This window comes from Epinephelus lanceolatus, chromosome 5, assembly GCF_041903045.1.
Source record: "Epinephelus lanceolatus isolate andai-2023 chromosome 5, ASM4190304v1, whole genome shotgun sequence".
NCBI lineage: Eukaryota > Metazoa > Chordata > Actinopteri > Perciformes > Serranidae > Epinephelus > Epinephelus lanceolatus.
The window spans coordinates 43,822,600-43,837,050 of NC_135738.1; the positions used below are offsets into that span (position 1 = coordinate 43,822,600).

The 14,451-nt window shown below is 38.8% G+C and overlaps 1 protein-coding gene across 1 annotated transcript in view; it reads left to right on the top strand.

The window, feature by feature from the left end:
- The first annotated feature begins 6,216 nt into the window (after positions 1-6,216).
- The window catches only part of slc12a3 (solute carrier family 12 member 3), a 34,901-nt gene continuing 26,666 nt past the window's right edge, over positions 6,217-14,451 (top strand). The window contains exons 1-9 of the mRNA XM_033634143.2: positions 6,217-6,603; positions 7,821-7,958; positions 10,810-10,885; positions 11,014-11,109; positions 11,308-11,447; positions 11,565-11,675; positions 12,775-12,886; positions 13,066-13,196; positions 13,404-13,488. Coding sequence (XP_033490034.2) covers positions 6,325-6,603; positions 7,821-7,958; positions 10,810-10,885; positions 11,014-11,109; positions 11,308-11,447; positions 11,565-11,675; positions 12,775-12,886; positions 13,066-13,196; positions 13,404-13,488 — 1,168 coding nt within the window. The 5' untranslated portion in view covers positions 6,217-6,324. The remainder of the gene's footprint in view (positions 6,604-7,820; positions 7,959-10,809; positions 10,886-11,013; positions 11,110-11,307; positions 11,448-11,564; positions 11,676-12,774; positions 12,887-13,065; positions 13,197-13,403; positions 13,489-14,451) is intronic.

Below are 14,451 nucleotides of genomic sequence, written 5' to 3' on the forward strand. Positions count from 1 at the left end.
GGTTATAGCCTAGATGTCATGGAATTTTATTTTTGTTTTGTATTTATGTTAATTTGAAGGTAATTTCACTAGTTAGTGTTATATGTGTACATTTATGATCATGTTTTAAACAAATATATGTTTTTTTTTTATCATGCAGATCTTTTCCTGGGTTTTTCACAAGGAAAAGGAAAAAGTTACCTTGGGAAGCAAAAGATACCGAGTCAAAAGACCTGTGGCACAGCATCTAAAAAAACCTGGAGCCCTTTTAGTTTTTATGCATACCTGTTAAACATTAATTCAGAGACAACCCCAACCTTAAGGTGAGAAGCCGCCCATGTTTCACTTCCTCACATCGCCCAAGCCGTGAGTTGCACATGTGCGTGTGGGTGCGCTGCTGATGTTACACGATGTCAATCATATGGCGCGCCGGGAATTTGACCGGTGTAAGTACCGAAAGTATCCAGGCTGCCAGATTTGTCCGGGGTCCCGCGCTAACTGATAACATCACGCATTATGATTGGCTTTATGGCAGTCACAAATCCTGATTGGTTGTAGCCATTGTTGTGGCTGGAAGTTTGAGGAAATGGTTGCATGGTAACATTAGAGAGTTTGAGGAGAGAAATAAAAATTATAAATCGAAAGTTTTGAATGAAGTATTAAAACATTTACCTGACAAGCGGCAAACATTAACGAGATCGGCTCGGTTCGGATTAGCCTTCTTACGAGATTGGCTCAGTTCGGATTAGCCTTCTTTTAAGTTAGCATTACGCTAATGGCTAGTGGCTGATAAAACGGGTAAAAAGAAGAGAAATCCATAAGACATATAAGAAATTACTGTTAGATCGGCTTGGGGTCAGAGGGCGTTTCACAAATCAATGTTAGTTTGGATAAACTATCCACATATTGAAGAATAGCCTATTAAAACTTTATAAAGTGACATATTAACAGCCTTAGCCTTACAGTGGAAATTAAAACAGATTTAGCCATGCAGGATAGACACGCCCCCACGCTAGATCATGGCCAAAAGTCTGAAACTGAAAAGAAAAGATCTGAAACTGAAAAAGAAAAATCAGAAAGTGAAAAAGAAAAGATCTGAAACTGAAAAAGAAAAATCGTAAAGTGAAAAAAAGATTTGAGACTATAAAAAAAAAGATCTGAATCTGAAAAGATAAAACATGCAACTGAAAGAAATAGGATCTCAAATATCTAAATATATGACAGTGAAAAATGAAAATAAATAATGTATTTAAAAGAATTACAAGAGTGAATCATAATTATATTTAACCTGAAAAAACTTTTTGTACACTTATTTTTATTTTGAATACATTGATGTATTTTTCAAAATTCAAGATCAAAACTTGAATTTTCAGTTTCAAATTTTCTTTTTTCAAGTACAAAACATTTGGCCCCAGTATAGCTCCATACCTACCCAAATATAAACCTAATTAAAAAAAAAAAAAAATCCAATATCATGCATCCTTAAATTTGATTACATTTTCAGGCACTATTACAATTTCAGGAAATTATTACATTACTGGTTACTACAGGGGTATTATGACGCTTGGAGTGTCTAGTTTAAACACTGTACAGGGAAATACATTTTAAAATCTTGAGCTCTGTAGGGTTTAATGAAATTTGATACAATTTTATTTTTGATGTATCTCCATAAAGTATATGAGATTAAAAAACATATATTTTTGTATACATTGTCAGATATTTACATGAAAAAAAAGCGTTTTACTCCTTTATTATTTTTATGCAAAGTTTCCTAATCAGTTTGACAGCCTGAACTGTGCCAGCATACTGTACCTTCATATACTACTTTAGGCTATGTCAAAAAAAAAAAAAAAAAAGACAAAGAAAGAAAAAAAACCCTTTCTTTTAAAAAGGTGTCTCTGTGAAATTTCTGGCTTTGACAACTTTGTATTTAAAAGCCTCCAGGCTCTAGTTATAAAATGAGTATATGAGAAATGACCACTACATCCACCTCTAGAGTGGTTTTATTCTGTACTTTTTTTGCCTTTGGGCTGAGTCACTATATTCATCAGTTTTATTACTTTTTGCTATATTTTGCTGTATAAAATATTTTTGTTACCATCATCCATTTCATGAAGGGGACATATCAAAATTATGAAAAAACCACCTGAAAAACTGAAGCCCTTTTGAGGATTTGTGCCTGTACTAAATGCTAACTGGTATTCACGCTTCACCTTACCTGTGTTGTTTAATAGGCTGTTAATATCTGTTAATATGTATTTGATTTGTACATCTGTGGGGGAAACATGGTTCTTTTCATCACGCTGCCCACACTAACTCATAGAAAGCAGTCACTGAAGAGATGAATAGTGACCTTGGCCTCACCCTGTACACACTGTAATGTTCATATTCTAAAACTGTGTGTGTGTGTGTGTGTGTGTGTGTGTGTGTGTGTGTGTGTGTGTGTAGGTCTGTGTTTTTATGGCTGTGGTGGCTTTGTATTCAGTGCTGTATTAAAATGCACAGTGTGTGTGTGTGTTAGTTAAACATTGTTGAAAATAACTGTGTAAACTCAGGTCTCAGACAATTAAGCAGCTTGTATTACTTTCAGCAAAGCATGAGCCCTTGTTACATTTTAGCTGAACATGAAAGGATACAATTAGTGATCACACATTTGCATAAAACATAATACAACAAAACAACCACGGAGAAAGGCTATGGTAAATAACAACAGCTAAGCACATATGTGAGCAACTGTTTAGGAACGACAAGAATGTTAGCATCCTCAGTTTGTTTCTGATCAAAGCAACAAGTTTTCAGGCTGCCTGGAATTCAGTTCTTCAATGTCAGGCTCAAGGGCTCACACAGCTGCAGAGGTAACTCTTGTGTAATCATTTAACAATGTCTGACAGCAGTTCCAAGTAACAAGCCCATACATTTCAGTGGACATTGTGTCTTTCATTGCAATCAAGGACACCAACGAAACTGTTCAGCTGCAGCTGGGGTTATTGGTTGTTGGTCAAAGTTTGTGAACATCAAATAAATTATTTTCAAGGTGCACTTCTCCGACTTAACACATCGAGACCAGTCTGCTCATCACAAGGAGTAATACTCAGCCTGAGAAAGCAAGATGTCTCCTGTGGTACTGGAGGAGTGATGTCAAGTTTGAAAAAATAACCATGATGACATCACAGTCATGTCTTTGTGTCAATATACAGTATGTTTACTTTCAAGTGACAAAGACCTCTAGTTGTGGTAACAAAGGTCAGTAAAGGTCAGGTAAACATTGGAGATGTATCTGACCATAGACAACTGTTTGCATCCTGTTTCCAACTGAAGGTTGTTGGATTTTTTTTAAAGTATGACAATGATTTTTCCCTAGCTTGTACCATGTGGTCTTATTGTAATCATGCAGATGGGTCCCCTTACCTAAACAAACCACAGTGTTTTCCAAACCTTAACATTGTATTTAATTAAACCCAATCTGTCTCTAAACCTATCGAAAGTTTTTTGTCCGTAAACCTTACCAAACCTTAACCTTAGTGCTGTCACATCATAAAACTGGTTTATTTTCAACCAGGTATCACTCTGAAGTCATCAAAAACCAGCGCTTTTCAGCATCAGACACTTCCAAAAAAAGCCCTCCTTTCACGTCGCCATGATATAGAGCTGATTACCGTTATGGTTTAACGGTATAACTGTTTAGCGGCATAGCAACTAGTTAAGGGGGCCTGAGCCAGCAGCGTATTTTGTTGTTTAATTTGGAGGACTTGTTGGCTTTTGGAGCCTGACCCATACTGGAAACTAAAGGCTTTATCTATTACCTGCCACTAAGTGGCGCAGAGTGCAGCGCAGCTGTTATTGCTAGTTTCAGACCAACACAGTATCTTCATAACCGGCACCTACGTTGTGTAAGTAGCAAATGTACTTGCGCCTATCTGTGCGCCCATGGGCATGAGGTGTACCCATGCGCATTGAGGCAGCAGAAAAAGATTGTGCCACTGCCATTTTTCTGCTATTTAATGGGCACATAATTCAGATAGTAAGATGCTCCTACATAGTCAGGTTCACATGGCTTGTACTCTCTGCTTGTTACACACACACAGACGTGGGGGGAGGGTTGTGGGTGGGTGAAATAATATCAGTATAATAATCAGTAATAATATACAATACAATCTCACAATACATTCTCTTCTGCAGAAGCAGAAGCATAGCAGAGATCAGAACAAAGCAGCAGAGCTGCCATCTTATTCCTCATTTAGAGAGATGCTATGCACATTTACACACAGGGAGCAGCATAACTTCATTGACTATTTCAGAAGCTAAAAGTTTAGTTCTGTTTCCTCAGTCAAGTTTATAGTTTTGCTGCTTAAATGGCCCATGATATTTGTACATTGACATTACTACTCTAACTGCATTACTCTCAGCAGAAAACCACTCGCTGCTCCAATTTGCCAAATCCGCTATGTCAAAAGCATTGCTTCAGGTGCAGGAACACTTGGCTAAAGGGTATGGAAGATGACAATCTCAGTGTGTCTCAAATTGCATACTTCGGTACTAAACACTTAATATTTTGAGTGCACAAGTATGCTAAGTGCTTCCAACATTCACAGTTTTAATGACGTAACTTCTGCTACGTCACAAACTTCTCAACCTTTAACATAGCGGTAGAGGACAACAAGGAGCCTTAGCTGGCTACACTGAACATAGTTATACTGATGTAAGTTATACATGTTTTTTGCACTACTACTAAGTACCAAAACTGTTAGATAGACGCCGTCAGTAACGTTTTTTGTCTCCAATGAGCTGGGCATAACACAATAATGTGAGCGCGCTAGCTAGCTAAATTGCTCCTAGCTACGGCAGCACATTTCAATCAACGGTGACGTTATGGTGTAAGTTTGGTTAACTGTATGTGTGGGCAGAGACAGCGGTCAAATGTTGGCAGTAATGCTCCACAGTCCGTTTGCAATTTGCCGTTTGAATAGAAGACAAAGAAGAGGAAAAAGGTGTCGTTACTTTTGGTAAATGCAAAATGGCAGTGTGCGATTTGAGACAACACTACCCTGTTAAAATTAGTGTACCATGCAAAAAGCACGTAGTGTACATAGTGGACTACATTGAATTGTACTAATGGAAGTATGCAATTTGAGACACACTCTGGTTGAATTCATATTATGCCCAAAACACCTTTAATTAATTAAGGGCCCAAATAGAACCTCTTTGTCCCTTGTGCCTTACTGTGCACCCAGATTAACTAGCAGAAAAGTGGACTTGGACAGGCTCGAAATGCATTTGTGCCACATGCTTTAGACCATGTGTTATAGATATATATATATATATATATAGTTTTAATAGGGCCCTTAAAGTCAGGATATGTCGGTCTCCACTGCATTGACCATTTGCTTTAACTGTTCTTTTTTGACCTGAAAGTGCAATGCTTAATATCTGGTTTACTACTTTAAATGAAGTCAGTGTTCTGAAGTCTCCAGATAGGGGCCTGAGAATGACAAACACTTCTTGGTATAACATTTTTTTTCCTATTCTTTAATAATAATATATCACATTTTTCTTGTTATAAGGAGAAACTGAGTCATGTTTTGGCTCTATAGCAGCTATACACTGTCATGGGAGAGCTTCTAAGTAAAATATATATAACGTTTATAATGAAGTAAAATAGAATTTAAATTCAGTTTGAAGAGTGGAGTATCATCGAAACATCTTAACAAGCATGCACTGTTGCTCTTGTTTTGTCACAGTCAAGGTTATTTTCTGTGTGTGTGTAATGATCTCCTCCAGGGATCAGTGATTAATAATTGGGATTATATAACCAGAAAAAAAAATGCAACTTAATGCAAACTCATCGGAAATATACACAACAGAGACACAAGCCTAACATAATATAAAGTGGAGATAAGTGGATATAAGGAATCAGTATTTTTTGCTGTAATAGCTTAATTATGTTAATTATGCACTACTTTGCAAGGAAGATGTTGAATCTGTGCAGGCATTTTAAAAATACTTATTTGTTAAGTGGAACTGTGTAATTCCAGGGCCAGCTCAGTCCACAATGACTTTTTGGTTTATCTTGTAATGTGGAATTGCCCATGTCTTGCTTAATAATTCCTGTAATGAGTCTTGTTTGAGTGTTCACTGAACCAGCCTTTTTACATAGCCTCAGGCTCTTCCTGCTTGCTTAGGGTCAGATATAAAACCAGCCCTCGTAACCAAGCCTCCTTCACACACCTTAAACTGCAGAATGGCTCCATCATCTTGACAGCTGTATTTATACCAAGACTAACTGTCTTAGCCAGCTTTGTGGGTACAATTCACTTAAATACAGAAACAACAAATCTGTTGCTCTGAATGGAGTTCCCTGTAGCCAGCGATGGTGTTCACTCGTCTGCATACATACCCAGACTTCCAGTAGCCAATGAGAAGTCACCACCTGGAGGGTATGATGAGTCTGGGGACTATCAGTGTTATGGTGATGGGAACAGTGTAGCATCCCTCGGATCTCATGCTCTAACTGGCTACGAGACTCTAGACACCCCACCACACTATGACTTCTACGCCAACACAGGGGTGTGGGGCCGACGGAGGCGTTTCAGACCGTCTCTGTACCAGCTGCGCACAAACCCTGAGGTGAGGACTCTTTGCTCTTTATCAGCTCATATGTTTAGCTCTACTCAGATTACCAAACTTAAGAAAAATAATAACAGTCAAAATTCTAGCCTTTATTTTCCACTGAATATGCTTCAAATGGTCTGAAACAATTTCTGACCCTATGATACACCAGATATTTGTTCCATTTACCAGAGGTTGATATCTCAAATTTGAGGTGCTTGAACTTGATAATTTTTTTCTCACACCATGTTATCCTTCTACGTCACAACAATTTCAGACTTTCAATTTGTATGTTTTACTCTACCTCAGTTATTTGACAGCTTTAGTTACTTTACAAATAAAGATTTTTGCACATACACAAAAAAAAAACAAAAAAAAAACAACTTTTGAAAATGTACTAGTCCAAGGCTTAATCAACTGAGGCGGCTGTGGCTAGGAGGTAGAGCAGGTCATCCACTAATCAGAAGCTCATCAGTTCAATCTCCATTTTCTCCAGTCTGCATGTGAAAGTATCCAAGGGCAAGGTACTGAACCCCAAATTGCTCCCGATGGCCATTCCATCAGTGTGTGAGTGAGTGTGAATGCTTACTGAGTATCAAGTAGCACCATGTGTGGTGGTCTAGGCCACCTGTGTGTGAATGGGTGAATGTGACATAGTTTAAAAGCTCTTTGAGTGGTCTGAAGACGAGAAAGGCACTATACAAGTGCAGTCCTTTTATAATCATTATACATTGTTCAGGCAAAAAATTAATAAATAAAAAATGAAAATACCAGAACAAAAAATGTTTGGTTCCTGCCTCTTAGATGTGGGGATTTGTTGCTTTTTCTTTTAATTCCTTCTTTTTAATAATGTTGATGTTTGGACTGTTACACAAAACAAGCAGGTTAATCCAAAATTAAGGTAATCACAGTTGCAGTCCTTTAAAACACAGTTACAAATGACCACCAATAAACAAAATGTAAAACAAATGTTTTACATTAAAGCGAGAGTAATATTAATCTAATGATATAATATAATCACAGTGGCCATTCCTCTGCATTGGGTATTTTTCCTTTTAATACTTAAAGTACAATTTCCTGATGACATTTTCATATTTCACTTTAGTAACATTTTCAATGCAGGGCTTTTACTTGTAATGAAGTATTCTTCTTTTCTGCATTGGGGTCTAAAGATAAAGGGTAAATTTGTGATTTTGGCCTATATGAAGAAAATTTACTTGACTTCACTTCACTAGGTTGACTCCAGACCGCCCTTGTATGAGGAGACAACAGGTGGACAGATGGAAGGAGGAGACAGCTCAGAGGAAGATGAGGACGAGCAAAAGGAGCCACCACCTGAACCTACTCGCTTTGGCTGGGTACAGGGAGTCATGGTAGGTTCGGTTAGAACACTGTGGGCTCTGTTGGATATCTGTGAGTTGCAGCTGCTTGATACCAATCTTTAAATTTTCAGTTTAAAAAAATTACATCACATTTCACTCTGACATATTACACAAGGCTGACATGAAAACCTGTTACAAACCCAAAAAAATCCAAATATTCCGTATTTCTCTCAGATTTAGTTTACACTAGCTACGATGGAAAAGTCTCTGAATCAGCATGTGGACTGTTACAACTGTCCCAGATCAGTTAAATGCTTTTTAGGGTCTTAGGATCTTTAAGCAGCATGATCCACATGCTGGAACTCATCTGAAGGCTGGAACCCATAAGATCAGTTTGAGATGCAGCTCAGCAGTGTGGGTCAAGTTTTTATGTCTCCATAAGCTAACGATAGCTGTGGCTGGAGGCATTATGTTTTCAGGTTGTCAATCAATCAATCAATCAATCAATCAATCAATCAACCAGTTTTATTTATAAAGCCCAATATCACAAATAACAATTTGCCTCAGAGGACTTTACAGCATACGACATGTTGTCCATCCGTCCATCCGTTTGCACCATCCTTGTGAACGCAATATCTCAAGAACACCTTGGAAATTTCTTCAAATTTGGCACAAATTCCCGCTTGAACTTAACAATGAACTGATTGGATTTTGGTGGTCATGGGTCAAAGGTCAAGGTCACTGTGACTTTGTCTGTCTCATTTTTGTGAAAGCTATATCTAAACAATGTCTTGAGGGAATTTCTTCAAATTTGGCACAAAGGTTGACTTAGACTCGAGGATAATATTTTGGTGGTCAAAGTTCAAGGTCGCTGTGACCTTTCATCCATCTTATTCTCGCAATTGCAATATCTCAATATCTCACACCTTGAGGAAATTTCTTCAAATTTCTGGTAAATGTCCACTTGTTCATAACAATGCACCAATTGTTTTTTGGTGCTCATAGGTCAAAGGTCAAGCTCACTGTGATAATTTTTGTGAATGCCTTACCTTTTTTATAAAATAACTGTTCATTACAGTACAAGTATGAAATAAACCTTTTTATTGTGCTTTCATTTTTGTCAGTGATGCTTTGTAATTACAGTACAACTTTTTGTGATGATTCTGTGTATCTTTGTCATCATCTTGTGTCTCCCTGTGGTTGTTTTGCATCTTTTTGTAGATGTTTGGGTCTCTTTGATGTAATTTTGTGTCTTATTGGGGTAATTTTGTTTGTCCTTGAGGTAATTTTGTGTCTTTTTTGGTTGTATTGTGTTGCTTTGTCGTCATCATCATCCCTGTCGTTGTTTTGTATCTCTTTGAAGTTATTTTTTTTCCTCTCTCCTTTATTTGTGGTCTTTTTGTATCACTTTGTGGTCATTTTATGTCTCTTCCTGGTCAGTACATGTTTATTTGAGTGACATTGGCCTGTTAAGTAAGGCAAGGCAAGGCAAGGCAAGGCAAGTTTATTTGTATAGCACAGTTCAACACAAGGTAATTCAAAGTGCTTTACAGAGACATTAAAAGCAACAAGACACAATTTAAAACAATAAAAACAGTCAATTAAAAAAGGAAATAGAAATTGAGATAAAATACAGTAACATAAAATAAAAATAGGCTCAATACATTGCATCTAAGAGCACTGCATAGAACATTTGTATAGCTGCCTAAGCTATACGGCCAAGGGTCCAGGCTGTGATGGCCTATATCACTCCTGCGACTCCTTGCCACCAAAAAGTGCTCTTAGACAACATTTTAGTTTAATTTCAAAAACCGGCTCTGTCAGAGATTTCAGCTAGGATCTCCTGTCCCTGCCTCTGAACCATCTTGAATTTTGTTGGTCAGGTCTGTTTTTTAATGAGTGTATAGGATGTCTCCCTTAATAATACACCCAAAGCACGCCCACTATTTGCTCTTGAGTCCTTCACTCAGAGTCTTACCGTCCCGCCGGACACAGGTTCCATACACTGGTCTTATTCAGATTGTAATGAACTCTAAAGATCCATCACAGGACGTCTCCCTTCTAGATCTGAATTCACAGCGTGCTCCCCACTGTCGAGTCATAGCAGCTGACTCAGTCTTCCAGGTCACCCCCCACAGGGATGACGACAGCCCAACCTCTTAATTCCTTAGACTCTGAAACTTCTCCTATTGGAGATTTCAGCCCGGACTCAGTCCTCAGCCCTGAAATCTCTGACATTTGCAGCCGATTTAACAATAAACTCAAATAGAATAGTCAGGATAAGAATAATAAGAATAATAAAAGAATAATAATAAAAGACGAAAATAAAATAAATCAGCAGTGTGTAGTTAAAAATACAGCAGGTAAGTATTTAATCTAAGAGTACGCTTCAGTAAACAATAGTGTTTTTAGCCCTGATTTAAAGGAGCTGACAGTTTGAGCAAACCTCAGATCTACAGGAAGTTTGCTCCACAGGTGAGGAGCATAATAACTGAATGCTGCCTTACCTTGCTTGGTTCTTGTTCTTGGAACACACAACAAACCAGTTCCAGATGACCTAAGGGGTCTGGATGCTTTGTAGGGAACCAGTAGATCAAGCATGTATTCTGGTCCGAGACCAGTAATCTATTGTTGTGAGATAGCAGAAGAAAATTGCACTTTGTTTTATTGAGTGTGAGAAACTGCTATTGTGGGAAACTGACCAATTTGTAATAAAAAGCACAATATCAGTAATTTACTCTGCAGTAATCATGGTGTGTTAGAACTCAGGCTGTAGAACCATGTAGTTTGGTTAGAGACTCTATAGTACAATGATGATGTTGGTGTTGAACTTCAAATCTTGGCTGGGTTTAACCAGAGCTCGACCAGATCTTGTGTCTTTGGTAAATCTGTCTGTTTGTAGATCCGTTGCATGTTAAACATCTGGGGAGTGATCTTGTACTTGAGGTTGCCTTGGATCACTGCACAAGCTGGTATAGGTATGTTCAATCAAATCTGTTTAGATGCTTGGTCAATTGTATCTTCTCAGATATTGCACTCTATGAAAGCATTCATTAATGCATGTCATTCATTTCGGTGTGTGTGTGTGTGTGTGTCTATATGTCAGGTCTGACTTGGGTGATTATCCTGCTGTCCTCCTGTATAACCGGGATCACTGGACTCTCGACCTCAGCCATTGCTACCAACGGCAAGGTCAAATCAGGTCTGTTTGCTCAGTGAAACATGCAACAACCTACCGTACTTAATAATATTATTACTGTGAACAAAAGGACTAACATCAGAAAAATACATGGACTGTATCTGACATTGTTACATTTAATTGCCAGTGATACCTACCATGATGTCCACATTTCCCACAATGCATTGTTTTCACTGCTTCCCCTCCCCCTCTTGTCTTCAGGTGGGACCTACTTCCTGATCAGTCGCAGCCTTGGTCCAGAGCTGGGTGGGTCCATTGGTCTGATCTTTGCTTTTGCCAATGCTGTAGCTGTCGCCATGCATACTGTGGGCTTTGCTGAGACTGTTACAGACCTCATGTCCGTAAGTAAGACACAGAGTGTTGATATGTACGAGGAGCAGCTTTTATAGTAATACTGTGGACACAGTTTTTCATTCTGTTTTAACAGACCTTAAATTTCTCTGAACTTTCCTCTCCAGGAAAATGGAGCTGTCATGGTGGATCGAACCAATGACATCCGCATCATTGGCATAATCACTGTCACATGTCTACTAGGTATCTCAATGGCTGGCATGGCATGGGAGTCAAAGGTTAGCTTATGAAATATATGAGAACGTTGCTCATTTATTGCAAACTGCCACCATGGTTAATAACAAGTGGTTGGAATCTAAAGAAGAAAAAAAAAGAAAAAAAATCTGATGTGCTGGATGTTTTATCACTGTAGAAGTTACATGATTATTTTTGGAAAATCCAAAGAGCTGAGAGTTACATAAGAAGATAGATACTGCTTTCATTTCTCTACCTATGATTTAAAGCTAGAGAGCGCATTCAATTAGCTTAAAGGTCCAGTGTGCAGGATTTAGGGGTATCTCAATGTATTCTCATACAACAGTTCATTTAATATCTTCCATAAATGCACATACAACAGTTGGATATCCTACGAATTAGTGCCCCACAAATGATGTTTTGTCCTCAACATAAAGTTACGTCATTAACACAAAGTAACGAAGGTTGGGTTTCGGCAAGTAAAGTTACTCTGGTTATGTTTAGGAAAAGCAATATGGTTGGGCGTTTTTAGGTTTCGGCAAGTTAGGTTATTGTGGTTAGGCATCACATTCACATTCCGACCTAGTCACATATTAATGTTTGGTCATGGGCTTTCCATGTCGAGATATGTAGTGCAAGGTATCCTGGGTGCTGTGGCGGCGTGATGATGTTCTGTAGTGGGGTATTTACTGATGTGTTTTATGTTGTGCAACAAAATGTGACAGTCTCTTAAGCTTGTGTGAACCACAGACCTTATATCAGGCATCTAACCAAAAACCCATTCAAAAAAACCACTGGCCTCAAGATGAGGTAACTTGGAGTGCAAAAATACTAATTAATTTCCAGGCTTTAGGACTCATTCCTTGAGCACTCTATGTTCCTACAGCTCAGAACAGACAAAGCAAACACTGGCTCTAGATAGGCCCATTCATGTTTTTGCATTTGCCACCATAGTTCTCCGACATGCTTGGCTCGCGGGAGGCTCATGGGAGAGGTTTCAGTTGGTTATCAGTCTGCAACCTCACTACTAGATGCCACTAAAACCTACACACTGGACCTTCAAGTTAACATAAAAACTGGAAGCAACAGACACATCAGAATGTTCATTGTGTTGTTTGTAACCCTATATTGTGCCTTCCACAGGCCCAGGTTCTGTTCTTCCTGGTCATCATGGTGTCATTTGCCAGTTACATTGTTGGAACGATCATCCCAGCTACCCCACAGAAACAAGCCAAGGGTTTCTTTAGCTACAAAGGTTCCTGTTCAGTCCTTGCTCAAAATATCATATTCTTGAATGTCTATGCAAAATTTCCTGTTTCAGTATAGTGGGATCTTATATGTGTTTGCTGGTTTTTACACAAATCAAGTATGACCAATCTTGGAGCCTCTCCCTGACAGAGTGCTCCAGTAAACTGACTATTTCACCTTCAACAGCGGATATCTTTGCTGCCAATTTTGTGCCCAGCTGGCGGGGACCAGAGGGCAGCTTCTTTGGAATGTTCTCTATTTTCTTCCCCTCTGCCACGGGTATCCTGGCAGGAGCTAACATCTCTGGAGATCTGAAGGTCTGATGGTTTGTTTCCTTTTCTCAGCCTAATTCTTTTCATGCAAAATCCTGATTTAGGAAACATCATGCTTTGTTGTCAGTGGTATATAAACCTGCCTGCATGCCTTACATACCATGCAGGTCTTGCATGTTCACACTAATCTTAATAAATATAATTGTACTTTGAAAAGCCTTATGCTTGTGTCTTTTGTGCTCTCCTTCCCAGAATCCAGCAGTGGCTATCCCCAGGGGAACCCTGTCAGCAATATTCTGGACCACCATATCCTACCTCATCATCACTGCAACCATAGGTACTGTATACTGTACTGTACTGTGCCCAACTGCCTGCCAAACGGCTTTTACCCATACAGTAGGATGGGCTTCAAATCACCCAGGTGATGTTCTTTTGCTCTTTTGACTACCTTATATTTTCACTTTGAAGTTTTACCTTAGCACTATGTCTATTTCAGCCAGTGTATAAAACAGCATGCACTTAAAATTACCTTGCAGAATTAAATATTATTAGCAGGTTGCAATTTTACACTATTCAAATAGCAGCTAACCCAGTAGCACAGTAACATACATGACCCCACCACAAACAATGAGCTGCTGTGCAGCGATAGACTCTCATCAGCAGCACATACAGTCTATGGTTGCACAGCACAAGAGGGAAAGAGAGCTACTGTGGGGCCATAGCCTCTTGTTTAGCAGCTGATAGCAACCAATGTTAGCACAAGGCACACATCCACAGCAGTGAGCAGTTGTTGGTTCGATTTGGCCAAAAAGACTGAAAGGTACGTTAGTGAAGGCTGTTTAGCTTGTGTTTGTATGATTGTGGCATTTAACAGAGATGTTTATTCATGTATTTATTAGACTAAAAGAACTTGTGGAAATGGCAAACTAGCTTCCGACACACAGTGTGTGAAAAAAGCAACTGACCCTATACATTGCACTCTAATGTCAGTAGTAATGTAACATTAGTATTTATATATTAGGACCGGGGCATAAATATAGACAGTGCAGGCAGGGCGGTTGCACTGGGCCCATGGGGTGAGGGGGCCCATAGAGAGAGTGGGCCCTCAAACAATTTGTTAGGCAGGCATGTTAGGCATTTATTTATCATGTAGCCTAAATATATAACTTGTATTGTCAGTGATATACAGTACAGGCCAAAAGTTTGGACACACCTTCTCATTCAATGCGTTTTCTTTATTTTCATGACTATTTACATTGTAGATTCTCACTGAAGGCATCAAAACTATGAATGAACACGT